At 44.7% G+C, this 18,489-nt stretch overlaps 1 protein-coding gene across 3 annotated transcripts in view; it reads right to left on the bottom strand.

The window, feature by feature from the left end:
- Nucleotides 1-126: 126 nt before the first annotated feature.
- EMB1135 (RING/FYVE/PHD zinc finger superfamily protein) overlaps nt 127-18,489 on the bottom strand; it is a 35,079-nt gene continuing 16,716 nt past the window's right edge. For 2 of the 3 annotated variants that reach the window (XM_078577168.1, XM_078577170.1), the window contains exons 15-32: nt 13,314-13,384; nt 13,065-13,237; nt 12,896-12,989; nt 11,489-11,586; nt 11,273-11,408; nt 11,043-11,149; nt 10,452-10,547; nt 10,262-10,349; nt 10,068-10,188; nt 7,576-7,681; nt 7,369-7,492; nt 7,223-7,300; nt 4,853-4,971; nt 4,367-4,417; nt 4,186-4,291; nt 1,645-1,773; nt 434-545; nt 127-343 (exon numbers count right to left, since the gene is read on the bottom strand). In XM_078577168.1, coding sequence (XP_078433294.1) covers nt 312-343; nt 434-545; nt 1,645-1,773; nt 4,186-4,291; nt 4,367-4,417; nt 4,853-4,971; nt 7,223-7,300; nt 7,369-7,492; nt 7,576-7,681; nt 10,068-10,188; nt 10,262-10,349; nt 10,452-10,547; nt 11,043-11,149; nt 11,273-11,408; nt 11,489-11,586; nt 12,896-12,989; nt 13,065-13,237; nt 13,314-13,384 — 1,841 coding nt within the window. In that variant the 3' untranslated portion in view covers nt 127-311. The remainder of the gene's footprint in view (nt 344-433; nt 546-1,644; nt 1,774-4,185; nt 4,292-4,366; nt 4,418-4,852; nt 4,972-7,222; nt 7,301-7,368; nt 7,493-7,575; nt 7,682-10,067; nt 10,189-10,261; nt 10,350-10,451; nt 10,548-11,042; nt 11,150-11,272; nt 11,409-11,488; nt 11,587-12,895; nt 12,990-13,064; nt 13,238-13,313; nt 13,385-18,489) is intronic. The other variant, XM_078577169.1, reaches the window with a different exon arrangement.

Genomic DNA, 18,489 nt, shown 5'->3' with positions numbered 1-18,489 from the left:
TTGAATGGAAGTAATTGGACCTTAAATTAGTTCTTTGACAGTGAAAGATACTAACATGTAATCCTTCGAAGCATTTGTCGTGAAATGGGAAAAGTTTGCTCAAGCAAGAGACAAGGAATTCGATCATACGGTTAAATCATAATTTTTTTCTGAAAAGGGTTAGATCATAAATTGATACGTTGTAACAAAAACTTTTCCTCAAGTTCATCTTGTACAAGGATTATAAATTATCGGGGCACATTACGGGCAAGATCTGTACAACCTATAGCTTGCTGGACAATATATTTCAACCCTTTACCTGTGGGTGCATCTCATTCGTCGATATTTTCAACCCATGATAAATCTGAAACATAAAACATAGAATGTCAGAATTTGAAATCGTAAAAAATAATTATCGCGAGCAAAGTATATTGTTTTGTTTGAATATGACTACCTTGAAGCACCGTTCGAACAGCAGCATTTGGAATGAGGAGGCCAACGACTCTCTTAGGATCCACAGTGGTCTCTACCCGGACGACTCGAATTCTTTTGTAGCTTTCTCGAGCCTGCAGTTTTTAAGCCATATTTAGATATACATCACATCATCAAGCTTTAGTTGGGAAGTTCAATAATATAGATAAATAGATATGTTCCTGTTAAACTGTTTCGAGGCAAGCGTACCAGTTGATAAAAAAACTTTAGATAAAAATAGGGGTAAAAACGAAAAAAAACATAATTAAAATAAAGTGGAAAAATGAAAAAAAATTTTAAATAAAAACAGTAAGAATATAAGAACTAATAAATAAAAAGAGAAAAACGTACACAACCGTTGTGGCTTCAACAGCTTTTTAAATTCATAAAATTATGTATTTGAAAAAAATTTGAAAATGGGAAGATTGAAAAACAGTGAAGTAGAAAAAAATTAATATCTATAATTCTAATATAATCATAAGAGAAAAAATTAAAAAAACAACAGAGAAAAAGATAACTAATTTGTATTGCTTCCGCAACTTTTTTATGCAGGAAAACGTTTAAATTTGACAGTGAACTATCGATTTTAGATGTCCCAGACATTTTCACAAATCAAAAAGGTATTGAAGCTGAGATTTCGGAACCAAATAACCTCGCAACAATTGGAAAAAGGCGAGTTGCAAAGTCGAACAGAGAAGTAATCTAATCTTAATCTTGATAAACGACAGTGTAAATTTATACTAATACTATAAAAAAAAACTTTGTTCAGAAATATTTATTCGGGGAATACTGACGTCCATACCAAAATTTTCAAAATGACCCTAAGCAAGCCATAAGTTTCTTTGAATTTTCAGGATTTGAGGGTGTTCCCATCGTCGATCATGCCCTTAAGAATCTCAATACTTCTCTAGTTTACGATACATATTAAAAATTACATTAATATATCTACCCAAAGAAGCTAATCCTGGGACTCCGAAGTGGATTTTTGGGGGGTTTTAGAGTTAGTGACTTTTATCAAACTGCTACTTGAAACTATTCTCTGCCAACTGATCCCTGAGGATATTATATTATTTTCTCAAAGAGCTGTTTCCAGATGATTCTGAAAAATAAAATTAAAAAATAATGCAAAATAAATATGTTATTTAATGAACAGGATTCTGGTGATTCAGCAGTATAACATGTCAATCGATGTACCTGCTTTGAAAGAGCTTTCTCAATTGTGCCCCAGACAGGGAGGATCAGACCACCTAACACGTTGAGTTCTTGTACTCTTTTTCCAACTGTACAGTGGGCTCCAAGTTTGCATTTGGGTCCATGCATGCACTGAAATTGAGAGAATCGATTTAGCTTCGCCAAGAAAAAAAAGAAGAAAAAAGAAAGATAATTTGGTCACTGAAAACGTTTTAAGGGGCTGAAACATTGGAAAAATATCTCAGAAAAGGCAAACTTCTACAAAAATGTAATTCTTGAAATGTATGGGAAGTTATGAATTTGAAGCAATTATAATTAAAATGAATTATATGTAAAGACTTAGCCGAACGATAGATCATTTAAGAAAAGATGAGTTAAAATTGAAGGTAGATGAGTTAGTTCACGTCAAGTATATTAAGGCTTACTTTCAAAAAAAATAATCTATCTGCAAATTCAAGGTAGATGAGTTAGAATTGATGATATTAAATTATTGCTAAAAGATGTGAAACTCTGATACACTCTTACGAATATGTCGGCAAAATGCAGCTCAAAGCGAGGAAATAAGATGCCTTGACAACAAATAATTGACGGTTCGAAAGAAGACAGCACAGAGGTATTGGTCAATTAGTAGGGATAGAGATGGGCCAACAAGAAATTAATGGGTGTTTGTTCATTTCAGGTATATATTAAAGCCTGTATGCAATAGTTCATTGCTTCATCTGCCTATTAAAGGTAGAAGAATAAGAATGGAATGTACCGAATTACAGCAAAAGGAAATGAGATGCGCTTTGATATGGAATGTACCCGTAATTGATCGTACAGAAGATGATGGCTTGGAGTCATTTGTTCAGTCACCCCATAATCAACGACCCAGTCCATCCGGAGTGGAGGAGAGAAAGTAAAGTAGAGATTAAATAGAGATGAAGAACGGAAAGTGGCTGTACAATCACAGCCAGGAACACAAAAGGAGAGGGCCAGAAAGATCATCGGCAGAGGGGGATGCCAGGATGGACCTTGGCTGAAAGGGATAGATGATGGGATGGACATCACTGGAGAATATATATATATATATGAACACAATTTGGATCACCTCTAGTCTGCCCCACTAGCAGCGATCACAAGGGCTACATTTATTCAAAGGGAAACCTAACCAAAAAGGGGACAATGACTGAACTACCCCCAAGCATGTAAGAATGAAAGTAATGTTACTAGTAGGCCAAACGAATAAAATGCTCCTAGATACGGCTGTTGTCATCGCCTGAGGAACAGACTGGAGCTGCCAAGGCTACCAAGACCTAGAAACTGGAGACATAAGCAGTTGATGCCAGGACATCAGATCTAGATATAGAGTGATTCTAGTCGCCCATTGTATGGAGATGCTTGGCATGACACCAGCACAAGGACACATGCAAACTGGTGCCTCATTGGTATGGCAAAGGGGAGAACTGCCTCATTGAGTTGGACGGGTGAATGAGGCAGTGGGAGTAGTAGCAACTAGATGAAATATGGATGCAGCAGCAGGACGTTTGACCACGCAGTCAAGGAACTTGTAAGCAGAAAAGTAGAAACAATAGTGAGACTGAGGTGTGAGATAGGGTTGGTGGATGATGCTGACAAATTTGTCATCGTCATCCATGGATGATGATGATAGGATCCCAACCGGGATCGTATCGAAGACGGGTGAACCCGGGCGGAGTGGACGTGGCCAGAGGGTCACAAGCGGTCGGAGGGACGGCGGAGTGGACGTCGCCGAGGACTCGATGGAGTGGACGTCGTTGAGGGAGGGAGGAGGAGAGACTACTAGAGGAAACAACTCAATACTTCATGTCCTGCCTCCAACGAGGAGGGCTGCATATTTAAAGGGAAATACCAAGGAAATGCAGAAAGAGGATAACGCCCCTAGGGGGCTTAGTGAATCGTAACAGATGATTGGGTGAATTCGTCAGCTGGGATGTCAAGGACAATGAAAAATTCGTCATTATCACTGTAATTGTCAACTCGCCATTTTCTTTGGTGATGTGCAAACACGATTGAGAAAGTCTTCCCTCTTCTGCGGACTGAATGATAAATTTGTGATCATCATTGTCATCATTTTCATCCATGTTCGCTTTTTAGTAAGGTAAATGAGACTTGCACCGGTGGTTGTGGCAGTTGCATTGATGGCAACAACCTAGGATTTGGATGCAGCAAAAAGGAAGTGGACCATACAGAAGACGGGAAATGGCTGATACGGCCAAGTTCTCCCATTAATATCTCTCTCTCCTCAATTGTGATCTCCTCCTCCAATTTACGACTGCTTACCTCCGTTTTCTGTTGAGATTGGAACATACATTGTTCAGATCCATTGTGCTTTCATGTTTTTATTTCTTATATCGGCCGGAGCATATCACACTCTATTTGATAGAAATAAATGACATAGAAGTGATTAGACGTGATTTTCATCAGTAATATATAAATCAAGAAAAGGATGTCACAAAAGTGTCATCTAAGACTGGTGAAAACAAATAAATGGGTATTTTTATTCAATAATTCCATGAAGCACACCTGTCCAGATGAAATGTTATACTCTTCCTCCCAGCCAGCATGGGCCTTCTCGATCGATGAAACTTTTCGATATTTATTTTTGAGCTCCGAATATGGCATTTCCCTACTTCAGGAAAATTTTAGATAACATGAGCATCAACAATTTCAAATTTGCTTTGTAAACGCGTAGAGATATAGATACCTCAGCGCCTCACCAACGGCAGGACGAAATATTTTGAACATTTCCGAAGAACTGAGATCACAAGATGAAAATGTAGAAGTTTTTTTTAGTGAGACGAAATGAACTGAAAAATAGAAAGCAAGAATCACGGCAAATTCAGAACACTACAAATGAGGATTCTCTGTTGTGAGGCTTTGAGAAAAAGAATTGGATTCAGTGACATGGTTGATAGTTTGAAAAAAAATCGAAGAAGATATACTAAGCTTGATCTAAGTAATCCCGAATAAAATACTAATGAATACCATAACTATACTAGGTTTCCTGGATGGCAAATGAAGCCTGAAGTAAAAGCAACTTGTTTAGCTCATCGAAGTGGATTAAAAATAGACATCAGTACAAGCCCTTGTGAGGTACACCATTACAGGTTTATCAAAAATAAATATAAATTAAATACCCGACCAAACATCTGACCAAAAAATAATATTAAAATTTCTCTAAGAAATATACCTTTCCAGTGCCAAAACAAAATGTCGCCTTCCCATCCATTCTCGCCAAGACTCGTAAAATCCATTATTTGCAGTGGAAGCTTCATCTTTTTCCTTTTCCTCCAGCAGACTTTTAGCAAACTGAAATTTGTTTAAGATTCAGAATATTCATCTTCCAGCATGGAAACTGAGTCTAAAATCTAACAAGGTAGTATTTCATCTCCCATAAGTACAGTAAGAGAGCCTAAATGTGATAGAACTTACAGTTTCATCTGATACGACCCAAGGACTTACCTCAGAAAACACATGAAACAAGCAGAAGACAGACATGTGACTACACATGAGGCAACGACATCAGGCAGAAGACAGACCCTATATATACTAGGGGACCACTCCAACAAGAGGATATGATTTACCATTTCTTGAAGTGGTTTCTGGGGCAGCTGGGCCTGAGCACAGTAGATCCTCCCAATCCAGAGGGAGCATTGGCTGATGCGCCATTGCTTCCAAACCTCTATCTTCCTTATTCTTCTCTTCTGACCTATTCTCTCTTCAATCTCTATCTGTTCTCAATCTGACTTGATTGTTGGGAACGACATTGTAGAAGACTTCAGAAAGATATTGGATTTCCTATTATTGGTAGTACAGCGGTATTATTAATTGGTATCAGGGCCGAAGACTCTCTGTCCGGATGCTTACCCAAGGCTCAGCCCAGACACATAGAGGAAGAACTGAGGATCATCTACCCATGTTGCACCATAAGGAGACAAACGACCCCCCTTAAGATAAGATTATTCTGTCAGCTGCTCCTTCGATGAAGACTAGTGACGAAGGAAGTCAGGAAGAGGTGGCTCCCAGAAGCCTCTATGGAGTGTGCTATGTGTGTAAGTGTCGAAGAAGACTGCACCCATCTCTTCTTCGAATGCTTGTATACCCAAGCCCTGTGGACCGACCAGCCGACCACAGGGGTGGACGTCTCAGAGGAGGCCTTTTGGGATTCCATACAGGGTGGTGCACTCAGTAGAAACAAGGTCATCTTCAGCGGACAAGTAGTGGTGACTCTAGCCTCTGTGGTCTTAAGGACCACAGCCAGGGAGTGGCGCAGGCCCTTTAGGTCTTATGTGTAATTAACGATCATATTTATTTATCACATCAGGAGAGACCAAGTTTGTGTGATCTCCCGTCTTTCTTAAAAAAAAATTCAGGGCTGAAGATTCTTGGTTTCGAATCATGTCTAATCCTGAAGTGAAGGAAGATGCTGTACTCGATTTTCAACGTCGATGAATAGTCTAGAGCATATGAAGTAACAGCTTGCAACAATCAATATGAAATTGGAAGGTAATTTTCCACATCACTTCCACTTTCAAAATAGGAAATGGATTCCAGATCATCCCACAGCCTATTCGAGCAGGCCGCTAAAAATTATGGAAGCGAACAAGGTTACTCTACAAGATGGGCATACTCAAGTCATTCCATTGCTCTCAACCAAAAGTTTGGATCAAACATGTGGAAAGATTCTTCCGAATCCATTTCTCCATCTGCATCTCAAACATATGATTGCAGCTGACATCAACCAGAAAAGGAAGTGCACACCTGCAGATTTGTTTTCCTGTCAACTGTATACAAGGTCCATAGATTCAATACAATTCCTAAGCTTCTATGTTGTAGGAATAAGATAACTACAACTCCTAAGGTTCTACGTCATGGAAATAGGATAAATACAATTCCTTAGCTTCTACGTCATGGGAACGGCATGTCAATTATACAGTAACCAAACACATACAGCTTAACTTTCTTTGTTAATATAGATTTATTTTCTTCATACTCCATAATGTGACCTCAGAATCTTCTGAGCCTCTGACATCCTTTGTGTTTTTCAGAACTTCATTCCTTCTTCATCTGCATCTGAATTGACTTCATAACATTCAGATACATTTTCATGGTACCAAGTCAACGAAGATTCAGGCACAACTTAAGGAGCATAATTAGAAGCGTACAAAATTACAATATGAACAGAAGCTTAGGAGCAAGAAATTCAGATCCATCTTCATGTTACGAAGTCAATTAAGGTGAAAATGAAGAAGAAACGATCAAATATTGGGCAGTTCAATTGCAACGCTGTCATTGTTCTTTTGAAGCAATATTGCCCTGCTCATTCTCAAAGAGATGAACTTTTCCGTTTTTTTCCATATTTCATTGCACGAACCATACCTAACTGCATGGTTTCTGGTGATATAACTCAAACAAACCCCAACAATTGGGTCTTAATCATGAAACAGGAACAAAGTAGACGTTCTTTCAAACAACCTTTCCTGATAATATAGTAAATAACCGAATACGGATAGCAAAATTTGAATATGAAATCTCATACTAGGTAAAATTTCAGAGTTACCTCCCACTTGATACCACGGTCGATGGTGAAAGTGAATAGCACGGTAGATGCACCAGTCATTTGATCGACATGAACAGTCTGCAAAATAACAAAGGAACTCACACATAATTTAGGAAACGGAGGAGTTAGAGACGGGAATATCAAACCTTCGCTTGTCCTCTAAGTTCAATAATGCTTGCTTTGATATCAACAATCCCAAAGTCAAAGTGCCCTTCTTTTCGAGCATTACTTACCAAGAGATCAAGAATGCCGGAGAAAAATTCAAAAAGCCTGCTCACAAAGTTGAAACCTCCAATGATACAGCAATATATAACGTTTTCATCAAGTCGAACTCAGGATCACACTTATAATACCTATTTTGGAAGTAAATGGGTAATCCCAAAAGGCGGTTGAGAAATCGTCCAACATCATGCATATCTGAATCTGCAATACGGCCTTTTCCGATATCCTTCCCATTTCCTGAAAATTCAAAAATATATTTTGAGAAATATAAATGTTAATGGAAGCCACAAAAGGCAAATGATAAGAATCTTTGATACAGCCACCTTATAAAGAAACGATGAGAGATAGGATTACGCAACTCATGCCCCCAATGGTTTGGACCAATATTTGATATGATTTCGTATCTTGTGTTTTCTAATGTTTTTGAGAGCCAATGGCATTAAACCTGATTTTTTCATCGAGATTAGCCCTACGATTTTATCTGGACTTTTTATAAAAATAAAAAAAAACGATTTTATCTGGAATATACCCTTCCAAACTCAATTGAGGTTTAATGAAATAAAATGTTTGACCGCAGAACTTTAGAGCCTCCGCTTGTTCAAGGTGGAAAGAATTTAGTACAGTCGATAGGCGTCATGTATATTTTGAGTATACAAAAGTACCTGGACTGGGACTCCAAATAAGAAATTCACCACTATCCAATCTTCCTTCTCTCTAAGAAAACTACTATCCATTCTTCTGAGATTCAGAATGAATAGTTATCTGATCCCGCTTGTAAACTTGCTTTAATATTAAGAATCTGTAGTACCTCCCATCTTCTTTGCTATCTCCTCGTTCATGATCTTTATACTAGCACTTGTTTTGTGTTTAAGGTTGATTGGGCTTTGTCATCAGAAGGCCTTATATTTTCCTGTCTTATTTACTGTTTTATTTATCTGTAAATGTGGGCCCCATATATAAGGGGCCCACTGACTTATCACCGCTAGTGCACTCTGATATGGGATCGACCCATTTATTTGAAAATCTCTGGTTTTAAACCAGAGAAACCCTAAGAGTTAAACAAGGAAGCTTTCTTTTGTGTTTTCTTCCCGAGCTGACTGGCGGCTAGGTCAAAATGCCGACTAACCATGGAAACTTCTAACAGGCTTCATCATCTAAACCAGATTTTAAAGTTGACGGAAGATATTTTTGGTGTTGTGATAGGTCTGATGACCTAGCTTTTGCGGTCAGAAACTACCCGGGGATATGATGCTAATTCCCTAACGATCCGATCAACGCAAATCAAATCTCAAGAGAGAAACAGCATCCAATTGAACCACAAAAATCCGGCATCCAATCAATGTTGCAGTGCTAAGGCGATTAATAGAAAAAGGAATTTTCATCAGAGATAGAGAGAGAAAGAGAACGTAGTCGATAGACGGTCATGTAGATGGACACCACCGAATCGACTGTCCTTGCCCAAGAGCTCAACAGATCGGCTCCCCCTGATTTTAGAGAATCTCCTCTGCTCCAGCCTACTCTGGCCCAATCGGGTAAGAAATAAAATCAATAACCTGTGGAAGGTTACTCTCCTCTTATTTATAGGCTCAATGCCCTTAAAAGGGCCCCTAATGTGCCTCCATGCAGACATGTGTCTTCCTCACGTATCTCGTGGAGAGGTTTGTATCAGGATACTCACAAACTACTGTAATCAACTAGTTAGGCATAATGTTCAACATGAGCTTGTAAAATATGGTATGGACCATCAAGTAGAAGAGAATATGTTATCCAAGTAAACGAGAAAAGCTCAAGGGTCAGCCGCATTAGTTCAATATTTAAATATGAGAAAAAATAGACACCACGTCGGCTTCAAGCAAAGAACACTCTTTAGAAAAATGAAAACTCCATTTAAACGGCATTTTGTTTGCTTAGGCAGCGACTTGTGACACGAACCTGTGGGAAGAGAAAGTTTCCCGGATGCTGCAGCAGAATGCGCTACGTGCACATCAGGCGACGAAGACATTTCCCATTGTTTGCTTTGCGTGTCAGTTTGCCCAGATGATATGGGCATTGCAGCAGGTCTCATGGGTGGATTTCTCCTCTGACGAGGCCTTCTGGGGCTCTTTCAGGGAAAGTGGATCCCGGAGGAAAATGGAATGGGGACGACCCCTTGCAGTGCAATGAGTGATATGGCTGCACCGTAATGAGATGCTTTTTAAAGGGAGGATGGCCTCAATGGCGGCATGCTTCATAAAATGGAGAGTCTTACTGCATACTGGCTTAGGAGGGAGTGAAGGGGAGTCACTCTGGCAATGATGTGTATAAGTTTGTCACCTATATTAACAGCATCAGGCTAATCACCATTCTCTGGTGATCTTCCCTATTTTTCTTCAAAAAAAACCTTTCTGTTTGGCTTCCAATTATTATAACCTTTTAGAAGCAATTCATATTTCTTCTATGTCCTTATCTCCCTTTTGCTCATCCATTTTTTATTAGAAGTGATAAACGCCCATTCCACTGTAACCATTTTATAAAAAAAATTGTTGTATGAACTGTTGATTCCCATTTTTTCTTGGATTAAGTATACAAGTGATGGAAAAAAGAATAAGTATGAGCTTTGCAAGAACATTTTAAAAGCACATACCAGTAGTGGTATCCCTAACAAGTCCAACGGATACAAGAGCTGCTTTTGCTTTAGCTAAAAACTCTTGAATAGAGGCTGGCTTTTCAGAGGAGCATCCAGGGGGAACAATCGGCAGAGGATCCTGTAGATTAGTAGAACACATTAGATGAGGAACACGATGTAGATATGATTATAAACAGCCCATCATACGGAACCTGTTCCAGTATTCCTTTATACATCATCATCAAGGCTTTCTTCCCGTGTTTAGAATCATAGTTATACTCACTTAACGATAGCCCAGCCCTGTCCAGGATAAGAAGCATGTCAAATTAAGTCAACTCAAGAGGCGTCCAATCTATGCATGCCCTTTGCGACAATGCAAACAACAAACAAGACCAGCCAGACCTGCGATCCCCTTGCGTCAAAGCTCCAAGCGTTTCTAATCTCTTTGCCACAGTTGATGCAAATCGTCTCTCACCGCCAAGATTGGTAAAGATAAGCCTTCACAAAATTCGTCGACTAAGAAACAACCATAGAAAGTTTTATATCATGATAAGACGTGAATGTAAAGTGAGGCCTGTCCAGCACTGCATTTTTTAACATTGTGATAGACGGTCTATCAAGAATCAAGAATGTACAGGAAGGGCTAAAGGAAGAGAGAAAATGACGATCAATAACTTCCCAGATGCACAAATTTTGATCCTCTTTTCAAGCTGGATGAGGGCACAAAAATTCTAAGAAAACCTCAAGATGTCATATTCCCTTCGACTCATTACAATATAGGGTATTTATAAACCTATCAATTCAATAAAGTCAGGGAATGATTTCCCACCCAACTGTTAAATGGACCCGTGAAAGATCTGTTTGGGTCTTCTGTGATAAGTCATTAACATGTCACTATTACATTACTCAAATAAGCCCCAAGAAACAATTTTGATCAGGAATTGTCTTTCCAGATATCATGCTACGGTAATTCAAAGGTTTCTGGAAACGGACCTATACTCTGGCGCACATGCTTGATTTGATCTGTGAGTTCTCCCAAATTGTTGGATTGCGCGATCTGCGCTCCATGGAAGTTCAAGTGTAATATGAACCCTCCTCTTCTGAAGAGGTTTGTGACACAACACGTATTTAGTCAAGGAATTAACAGTGTGATTCTGATTTGTTTGATTAGAATTTTACAAATTTATAATGAAGAGATTTTATACCAACTCAGATAAGTGTACCTGATTGATCGCTCTCCGATCAGCGTGAAGAGAAACTCCAGCAGAACCAGCTTCAGAGATGACTGCTACCAGCTTTTTGCCATCCAAAAACTGTTGTTTTTCATGCATATTAACCATTTCCATGGTGACTTCTTTCCTAAGTATGGGAGGAAAAAAATCTTGAAGAGAACTGTGTCGAGGGTAAAAAAGATGGACCACATCACTAGCAATACTTACGAGCTTCTCTGCTGATAAATGACTCCTCTACCAACAGATGCCCTCACAAGCATGCCCCTCCTGCCCGTTATTTCAGCCACATTATCAGGGCCTCCCAGCTAGTAACACCAAGGTTACGATCAGAGCGTGAATATAAATTAAGAACTGTCATAAAACCGTAAAAGATTAGCACTCAAATATATCTCAAAGGGAAGAGGAGGAAGCAATAGTTCCATTTCTGCCAACCAGGAATTAGGGTCTGCCATCCCTGACGGAGAGGGTGAGGACTGTGAGAGTGTGAATAGGAAAGAGAGAGCGGAGGAGATAGCGAGGGGAGAGAGAGAGAGAGAGAGAGAGGAAAGAGAAAGTAGAGAGTAAAGAGTGAGGAGATAGAGAGGGAAAAGAGAAAGAGTAGAGAGAGCGAATTTAATCCCTAGTCGTCCAAAGTGGTCACATCATAATGTCACTGTCATCCAATCCTCAGTTTTGCCATCACCATCATCATCCTCTTCCAAGGGTGGATGGTGATTTCATCATCTTTAACATCCTCCACATCATCCATTGATATTTTTTTGAAGAAAGGTAGGAAAGATCACACACAATCAGTGACCCTCCTGCACATCATCCATTGATGACAATGACAAAATCCTCATCATCCTCCAGCACGACCAGGAATACGACTACTGTTGGTTTAGCCCATGAGGGTTCGTCCAATAGGTATCCCCATAAGCCCATTCAGATAAAATGAGGGGCAAACATAACCACCGGTAACATATTTTGTTTGAACAAAATTTAGGGCTGCGTAAACCTAAGAATAGACGGGAAGGATCCAAAACAGTCCCCCAAAATCCATCTTTTTCATTCTTCTTCTTCCACCAGTAGACATGTTTTATCAGTATTAGTTGTACTTCTGATGCTTGTCTAACCCATGAAACCCGCATGTCTTAACTCAAGTTCAACTCTACATTTTCTCACAATCTACAGATCTTGTTAATTTTTTTGAGAGAATGGAGGGAGATAGGAGAGAAGGTAGCTTATACTTTTCACCAATGTATCCGCATCAAATAGACAGAAAGGTGATTACATATTGGCATAAAACCCCCGAGTAAAAACTAAGCGGCATTCAAACCAGCCATCTAACAGGTACCAGGCCATAAAAATTCCTGCAATTGTGGCCAGTAAAATTAGTGCGGACCTGCTGGATTATTTAAAGAGATGGCTCATAGCTCGTCATTAAACGGAATGAACTAATTTAAAGGATTCGAGAACTCGGAGTAAACCGAAGAATAATCACAGAGTTTAGGATAACGGGCCCAAAATAAATGTCCCACTTAAAACAGTTAAAGAAAGAGCAAATATGTTACTGCAGACCTAAAACATCCCACAAAAATGAGAAGGGTCAAAATCTTATCACATGTCAGAACTCACTTGATCAATTATATCATCAAGAGGATTATTTGGAAGTTCCAAGGAACGAACTATTTCCAAGATCTTCAGCTTACGGTCCTTTGCGGCCTCATATCTGGCCATAAAGATTACAGACTTCACCTCATTTTGATATACAGACTCAGTAGACAAGGAACAAGAATAAAAATACCTGTTCAAGAGGTCAGCAACGTAAGATTGCTTTTCCAGAAGGTACTTGTCAGTCTTTTCCTTGCACGGAGGACACACCCACTCTACAGGTGGCAGATCTGATAAAGGCGGCACCACGCAAGAAAGATGAAAAAGTTGTCCACAAGAAGAACAACGGGCAAGTTTGTTTCTCTCCTACAATACATAAAAAGAATAGGGAGGCAATTAAGATGCACCGCCAACAGAATCATATAGACTATAAAATAGTAACCTCTTCAGCATTGCAGACATCACAGATTTGAAATTCGCTATCCGAGTCGGAGGACACCAAATCAGAATCCGCTGCAGAAGATAGAGCATGCATTATTGAAATGAAAACATGAAAAATAAGACGATGACTATCATGCAAAGTTATATGTTGGGGAAGAGAAGGAGAAGATAATGACATAACTTGAGCAGAGTACATGTAAGGGTATATGTACCCTAAGAGGGAGAGAGGATAATAGGGCTAATGGGCTTATAGAATAGGGCCCATTAGCCCATGAGGGATAGTCTATCACTAACACCCCCCCGCAAGCGAAGTATGGATATCTTCCATACCGAGCTTGGAGACGGCACGTTGAAGAAGAGGGCGGGAGAGTCCCTTGGTAAGGACGTCCGCTGCCTGGTCGGCGGATGCAACAAAGTCCAGGTCAAAAATCCCTTCGTCAACTCGCTCCTTGAAGAAGTAGCGGTTGCGCTCCATGTGCTTGATGCGGCCCTGTTGTCCAGGGTTCTTGGCCAACGCGATCGTCGACTTGTCGCAGAAGAAGTGAATCGGGCCAGCATACTCCACGCGAAGATCGTGAAGGATGCCGTAAATCCACTGGCCCTCAGAGGCCCCATCGGCGAGTGCGCGGTACTCAGCTTCGGCGCTAGAGCGGGAGACTTTGTCCTGCTTGCTACTTTTCCAGCTGACGAGACTGCCAAAAACAAACGTGCAGTAGCCCGTGGTAGACTGATGATCCACAACGGAGCCGGCAAAGTCAGCATCAGTGTAGTCTTTCACTGTCTGGTCAGTGTTGCGAGGGAAGAGCAGGCCCTTTCCGGGGCAGCCCTTCAGGTACGCAAGGACCCGGTGGGCGGCCTGATGGTGAATCTCCCGTGGGGAGTGCATAAACTGACTGAGCAGGTTGACGGCGAAGGCGATGTCGGGCCGAGTGTGCGTCAAGTAGAGGAGCTTCCCCACCAGCTGCTGATACCGGTGGGAATTCGTCAGCGGCGAATCCTCCCCTTTGCCCAACTTCACGTTGGGATCAATGGGAGTGCTCACCGGCGCACAATCGGTCATCCCTGTCAGTGCCAGTAAGTTGACGGCGTATTTCTGCTGCGAGACGAAGATCCCACGGGGGGAGTAGGCTACCTCAAGACCAAGGAAGTAGCAAAGAAGGCCTAGGGCCTTGATCTCAAACCCCTTAGCCAAGGCAGTGCTGAGGCGGACAGCTTCGGCAGCATCAGATCCCGTGATAAGGATGTCGTCGACGTACACGGCAAGAATGGAGACACCGTTCGGGCGGTGACGGAAGAAGAGAGAGGCATCTCCATTGCTCTGAGTGTACCCTTCGGTCTTCAGAACAGAGGAGAACCTCCCAAACCACATGCACGGGGACTGCTTGAGTCCATAGAGGGACTTCCGCAGTCGGCACACGTGACCAGGGGGGCCGAGTGAGTAGCCCGGGGGTTGCTGCATGTACACCTCCTCCGTCAAGTCGCCGTGCAAGAAGGCGTTCTTGACGCCGAACTGGCGGATGGCCCAGTGGAAGTGTGCTGCAAGCGCCAGAAGAAGCCGGACAGTCTCCATCTTCGCCACGGAGAGAACGTCTCAAGTAGTCCACGCCATAGGACTGAGTGAACCCCGAGCCACAAGCCGAGACTTGAGGCGTTCGAGTACCGTCCGCATGATGCTTCTTGGCATGAATCCACTTGTAGTCCACTACCCTCTTGCCCGGAGGTAGTGGAGCGGCGCCCCACGTGTGGTTCTTGAGGAGAGACTGCATCTCCTCGTCCCATCGCCGCTTTCAATGGGGAGAAGCGATAGCATCGGCTAAGCGCCGAGGAACGGGATCCGACACGATGCGGGTGAGGAACAACCGGTAGGGAGGACTCAGCCGGTCAAAGGAGAGGTAATGAGAGAGAGGTAGAGGGGGCCTTAGTGCACTGACGGACCCCTTTCCGTGAGAGCAATAGGCCACCCCAACTGATCGTCACCATCGACAGGAGAAGGAGCGGAAGCAATGGGGACTCCGGGAGGAGCAGTAGGCGACACACCGGGAGTCGAGGAGACTCACCGGAGGCGAGGTAGACCGGGAGGGGGGGGTGACGAGGGTTGGTCACCGAGAGAGGAGGAGGGTGACGCACCAGGGTTTGACAAAGATGGGGGGCCAGAAGGAGGAACGGAGACCAATGGGAGAGGGAGAGCTGCCGAAAGGGGAAGGGCAGGTAATGACGAAGAGGTAGAGGACACGTCCAAGGACCCCGCAGGAGGAAGTGAGGAAGAGGAATCAAGGGGAGAAAGATCCGGAAGTGAGGAGGGTGGAGTGGGAGTGGTGGACTCCACAATCGGACTTGGCCCCAAGGGGGGGGCCGAGGGAGCCTCATCCAGCGGAAGGCGTGATGAGGTAGAGTAGTCCCAAAATAGGGTTCATGCTCGGCAAAGGTGACGTTTGCCGAGATGAAGAACCGCCGAGAAGGCGGATGATAGCACCGTACCCTTTTTGGAGGAAGAGTAACCCACAAACACACACCGGAGTGCGCGTGCATCAAACTTCGTGCGTGTGGGAGAAGTATCATGGACGTAGGTGGTGCAGCCGAAGATACGAGGCAAGAGTCCCGTCCGCAAAGAAGCATTCGGGAATGCCACAGTCATCCGGTCCAAGGGGCTGGAGAACTCCAGGAGTGGGGTGGGGATACGGTTAACGAGGTGAGTACTCGTCAAAACCGCCTCTCCCCAATAACGCCCCGGCGCCTTGGAGTCCAACAGCAATGTCCGCGCCGTCGAGGTAACATAGCCGATGCGACGTTCAGCCATGCCATTCTGCTCGGGCGTGGCCACACAAGAGGACTCGTGGAGGATGCCCCGGTCGGCAAAGAAGGAGGCGAGGTCAGCGTTGAAGAAGTCACGAGCATTGTCGGAACGAAAACGCTGGATGCCTCAACCAAACTGTGTCTGTACCATGGCGCAAAAGTGTCGAACATTCTGCGCAACCTCCGACTTCGCAGTCAGGAGGTAGACCCACGTATAGCGGGTAGCTTCGTCCACAAAGAGTAGAAAGTAGCGGTGCCCTTTCAGACTGATCTGCGGTGCCGGCCCCCAAACATCACTGTGGACTCGGAACAGCGGGGTCGATGTGTGAGACGAGGATGAAGTAAAGGAGGATCTGCGGTGCTTGGCTAACTGACAAGGTTCACAAAGCATAGTCTTAAGGTCCACGCCCGAACACAACGCGGGAAAAAGACGTTGTAAAGTGGAGAAAGGTGGGTGTCCAAGTCGCTGATGCTCCATCAGAAGGCGTCCCCGACGCTGCTCAGCCACCGAGAGAAGAGTCCGGTGCACCATGAAGCACTGGGAGCGGCCTCCATCGTCCAGCATCAGCAGTCCGTTCTCCCGCCTAATCGGTGTAGTCCGGCCCACCTTGTCAGACAGAAACATGCCGTCAGGTTGTAGGTGGAAGGAGCAGGAGATAGCATCAACTAAGCGCTGCGGAGACATAAGCACGGCCCGCAGGTCAAGGACATGGAGAACGTTGTGGACCACACCGAGGCTGTCCACATAGACTGCCCCGATTCCGGCCACACGGAAACGTCCACCCCCGGCCGTGAGGACAGTGCGGCCACCACGATGCCGCTCATATGATACAAACCGGGCATTGCTCGGGGTCATGTGTTTGGTAGCCCCCGAATCAAGGACCCACGTCGTATCGGAGACGACAGGTGAGTGGAAGGCCGTATGGCCACAGTACCATGCATCTGAAGATGAAGGAAGGGAAGACGCACCAAAGCCGCCGAAGTAGGCCATGGACGGATTCTGCAGGGCAGCCATCTGGTCACGGAGGCGGGCCAAATCTGCCTGAAACTGGTCCATAGTCACTGCGGAGGGGCTGGCGGAGGAGGAATCAGAATGGGCCACCATGGCCTTGCCTTCTGCGGCCTCTTCCTTCTTTCGCCAGTCATTCAGGCGCTTCTTGCACTTGTTCTTCCCGTGGCCCGGTTTGCCGCAATACGAGCAAATCATACGATGCCTTGCCGCCTGAAGGGAGGGCAGAAAGTAGTGCGGTCGACTCATCCGGGGGGCCGGAGGAGGGAGTCCCATGGAGGAGGAAGTGGCTTTCCTCTTCTTGAAGCTCCTTCACCAACTCCTCAAGGGCAGGAGGACCTTCCTTGCGGTGCAAGGCACGACGACGTACGTCATCATACTCGCGGTTCAGGCCATTGAGGAAGCCCATGATCCGCAGAAGAAGCACATTCTGGAACGTCTTGGACGTCGAATCGTCGGGCGGTAGGTAGTAATCCACTTCATCCCACATCTTCTTGTGGGCAAGTGCATATTCAGAGATCGTCAACGACCCCTGATGGAGATTGCTGGCCTGACTTGCAAGGGAATAAAGACGCCACCAGTCGCTTTCCCGGCCACAGAAAGAGCGCACCTGATCCCAGAAACCTTTCACCGTTTTCTGATGCGGAAGACGGTCGCGGAAATCTGGAGCCAGGGTACGATACATCCAGCCGAGGATGAACTGGTCCTCAACGTCCCACGCTGCATAATGTGGGTGGTCGATGGTAAGGGGGTCTTCAGTGCAATGCTTGAAGAGCTGGCGCGCCTTCAAGGTGGTCTCGACGAAGCGCATCCACGGGAGTAGATTCGGGCCCCGTAAGAGTGTCGTCTCAGGGACCAACGGAAGCGGATGAGCCACCTTGTAGGACAGTGGCTTCTCCAGGAAGTCGGTCTCGGTGAAGGGCATGGTGCTGTTCCGGCGCTGCTGCGGTGCTGCGGCTGCGGCTGCGCGTCTTGCGCGGCGGGCTGCTGCAGCGCGCGGCTGCGGGCGGGCGGCGCTGCGCGGCGCGCGGGCGGCTGCGGCTGCGCGTGGCGCGCTGGCGGCTGCGAGCTGCGGCCGCTGTGCGGCGCGTGGCGGCTGCGGCTGCGGCTGCTGTGCGCGTCGCGGGCGGCTGCGGCTGCGCCGCTGCGCGCGCTGGGCGGCTGCGGGCTGCGCCGCTGTGCGTCGCGCCGGCGCTGCGGGCTGCGGTTGTTGTGCGTGCACGGCGGCTGCGGGCTGCGGCTGTTGTGCGTGCGCGGCGGCTGCGGACTGCGGCTGCTGTGCGTGCGCGGCGGCTGCGGGCTGCGGCTGCTGTGCGTGCGCGGCGGCTGTAGGTGGGCGATGTCAAACCCTAGGGAAGGAGCTCTAGAGCTCTGA

This window comes from Wolffia australiana, chromosome 6 (genome assembly GCF_029677425.1).
Source record: "Wolffia australiana isolate 7733 chromosome 6, ASM2967742v1".
Taxonomy (NCBI): Eukaryota; Viridiplantae; Streptophyta; class Magnoliopsida; order Alismatales; family Araceae; genus Wolffia; species Wolffia australiana.
The sequence above is the reverse complement of the archived record's forward strand: the minus strand, read 5'-3'. Positions and strand labels throughout refer to the sequence as shown.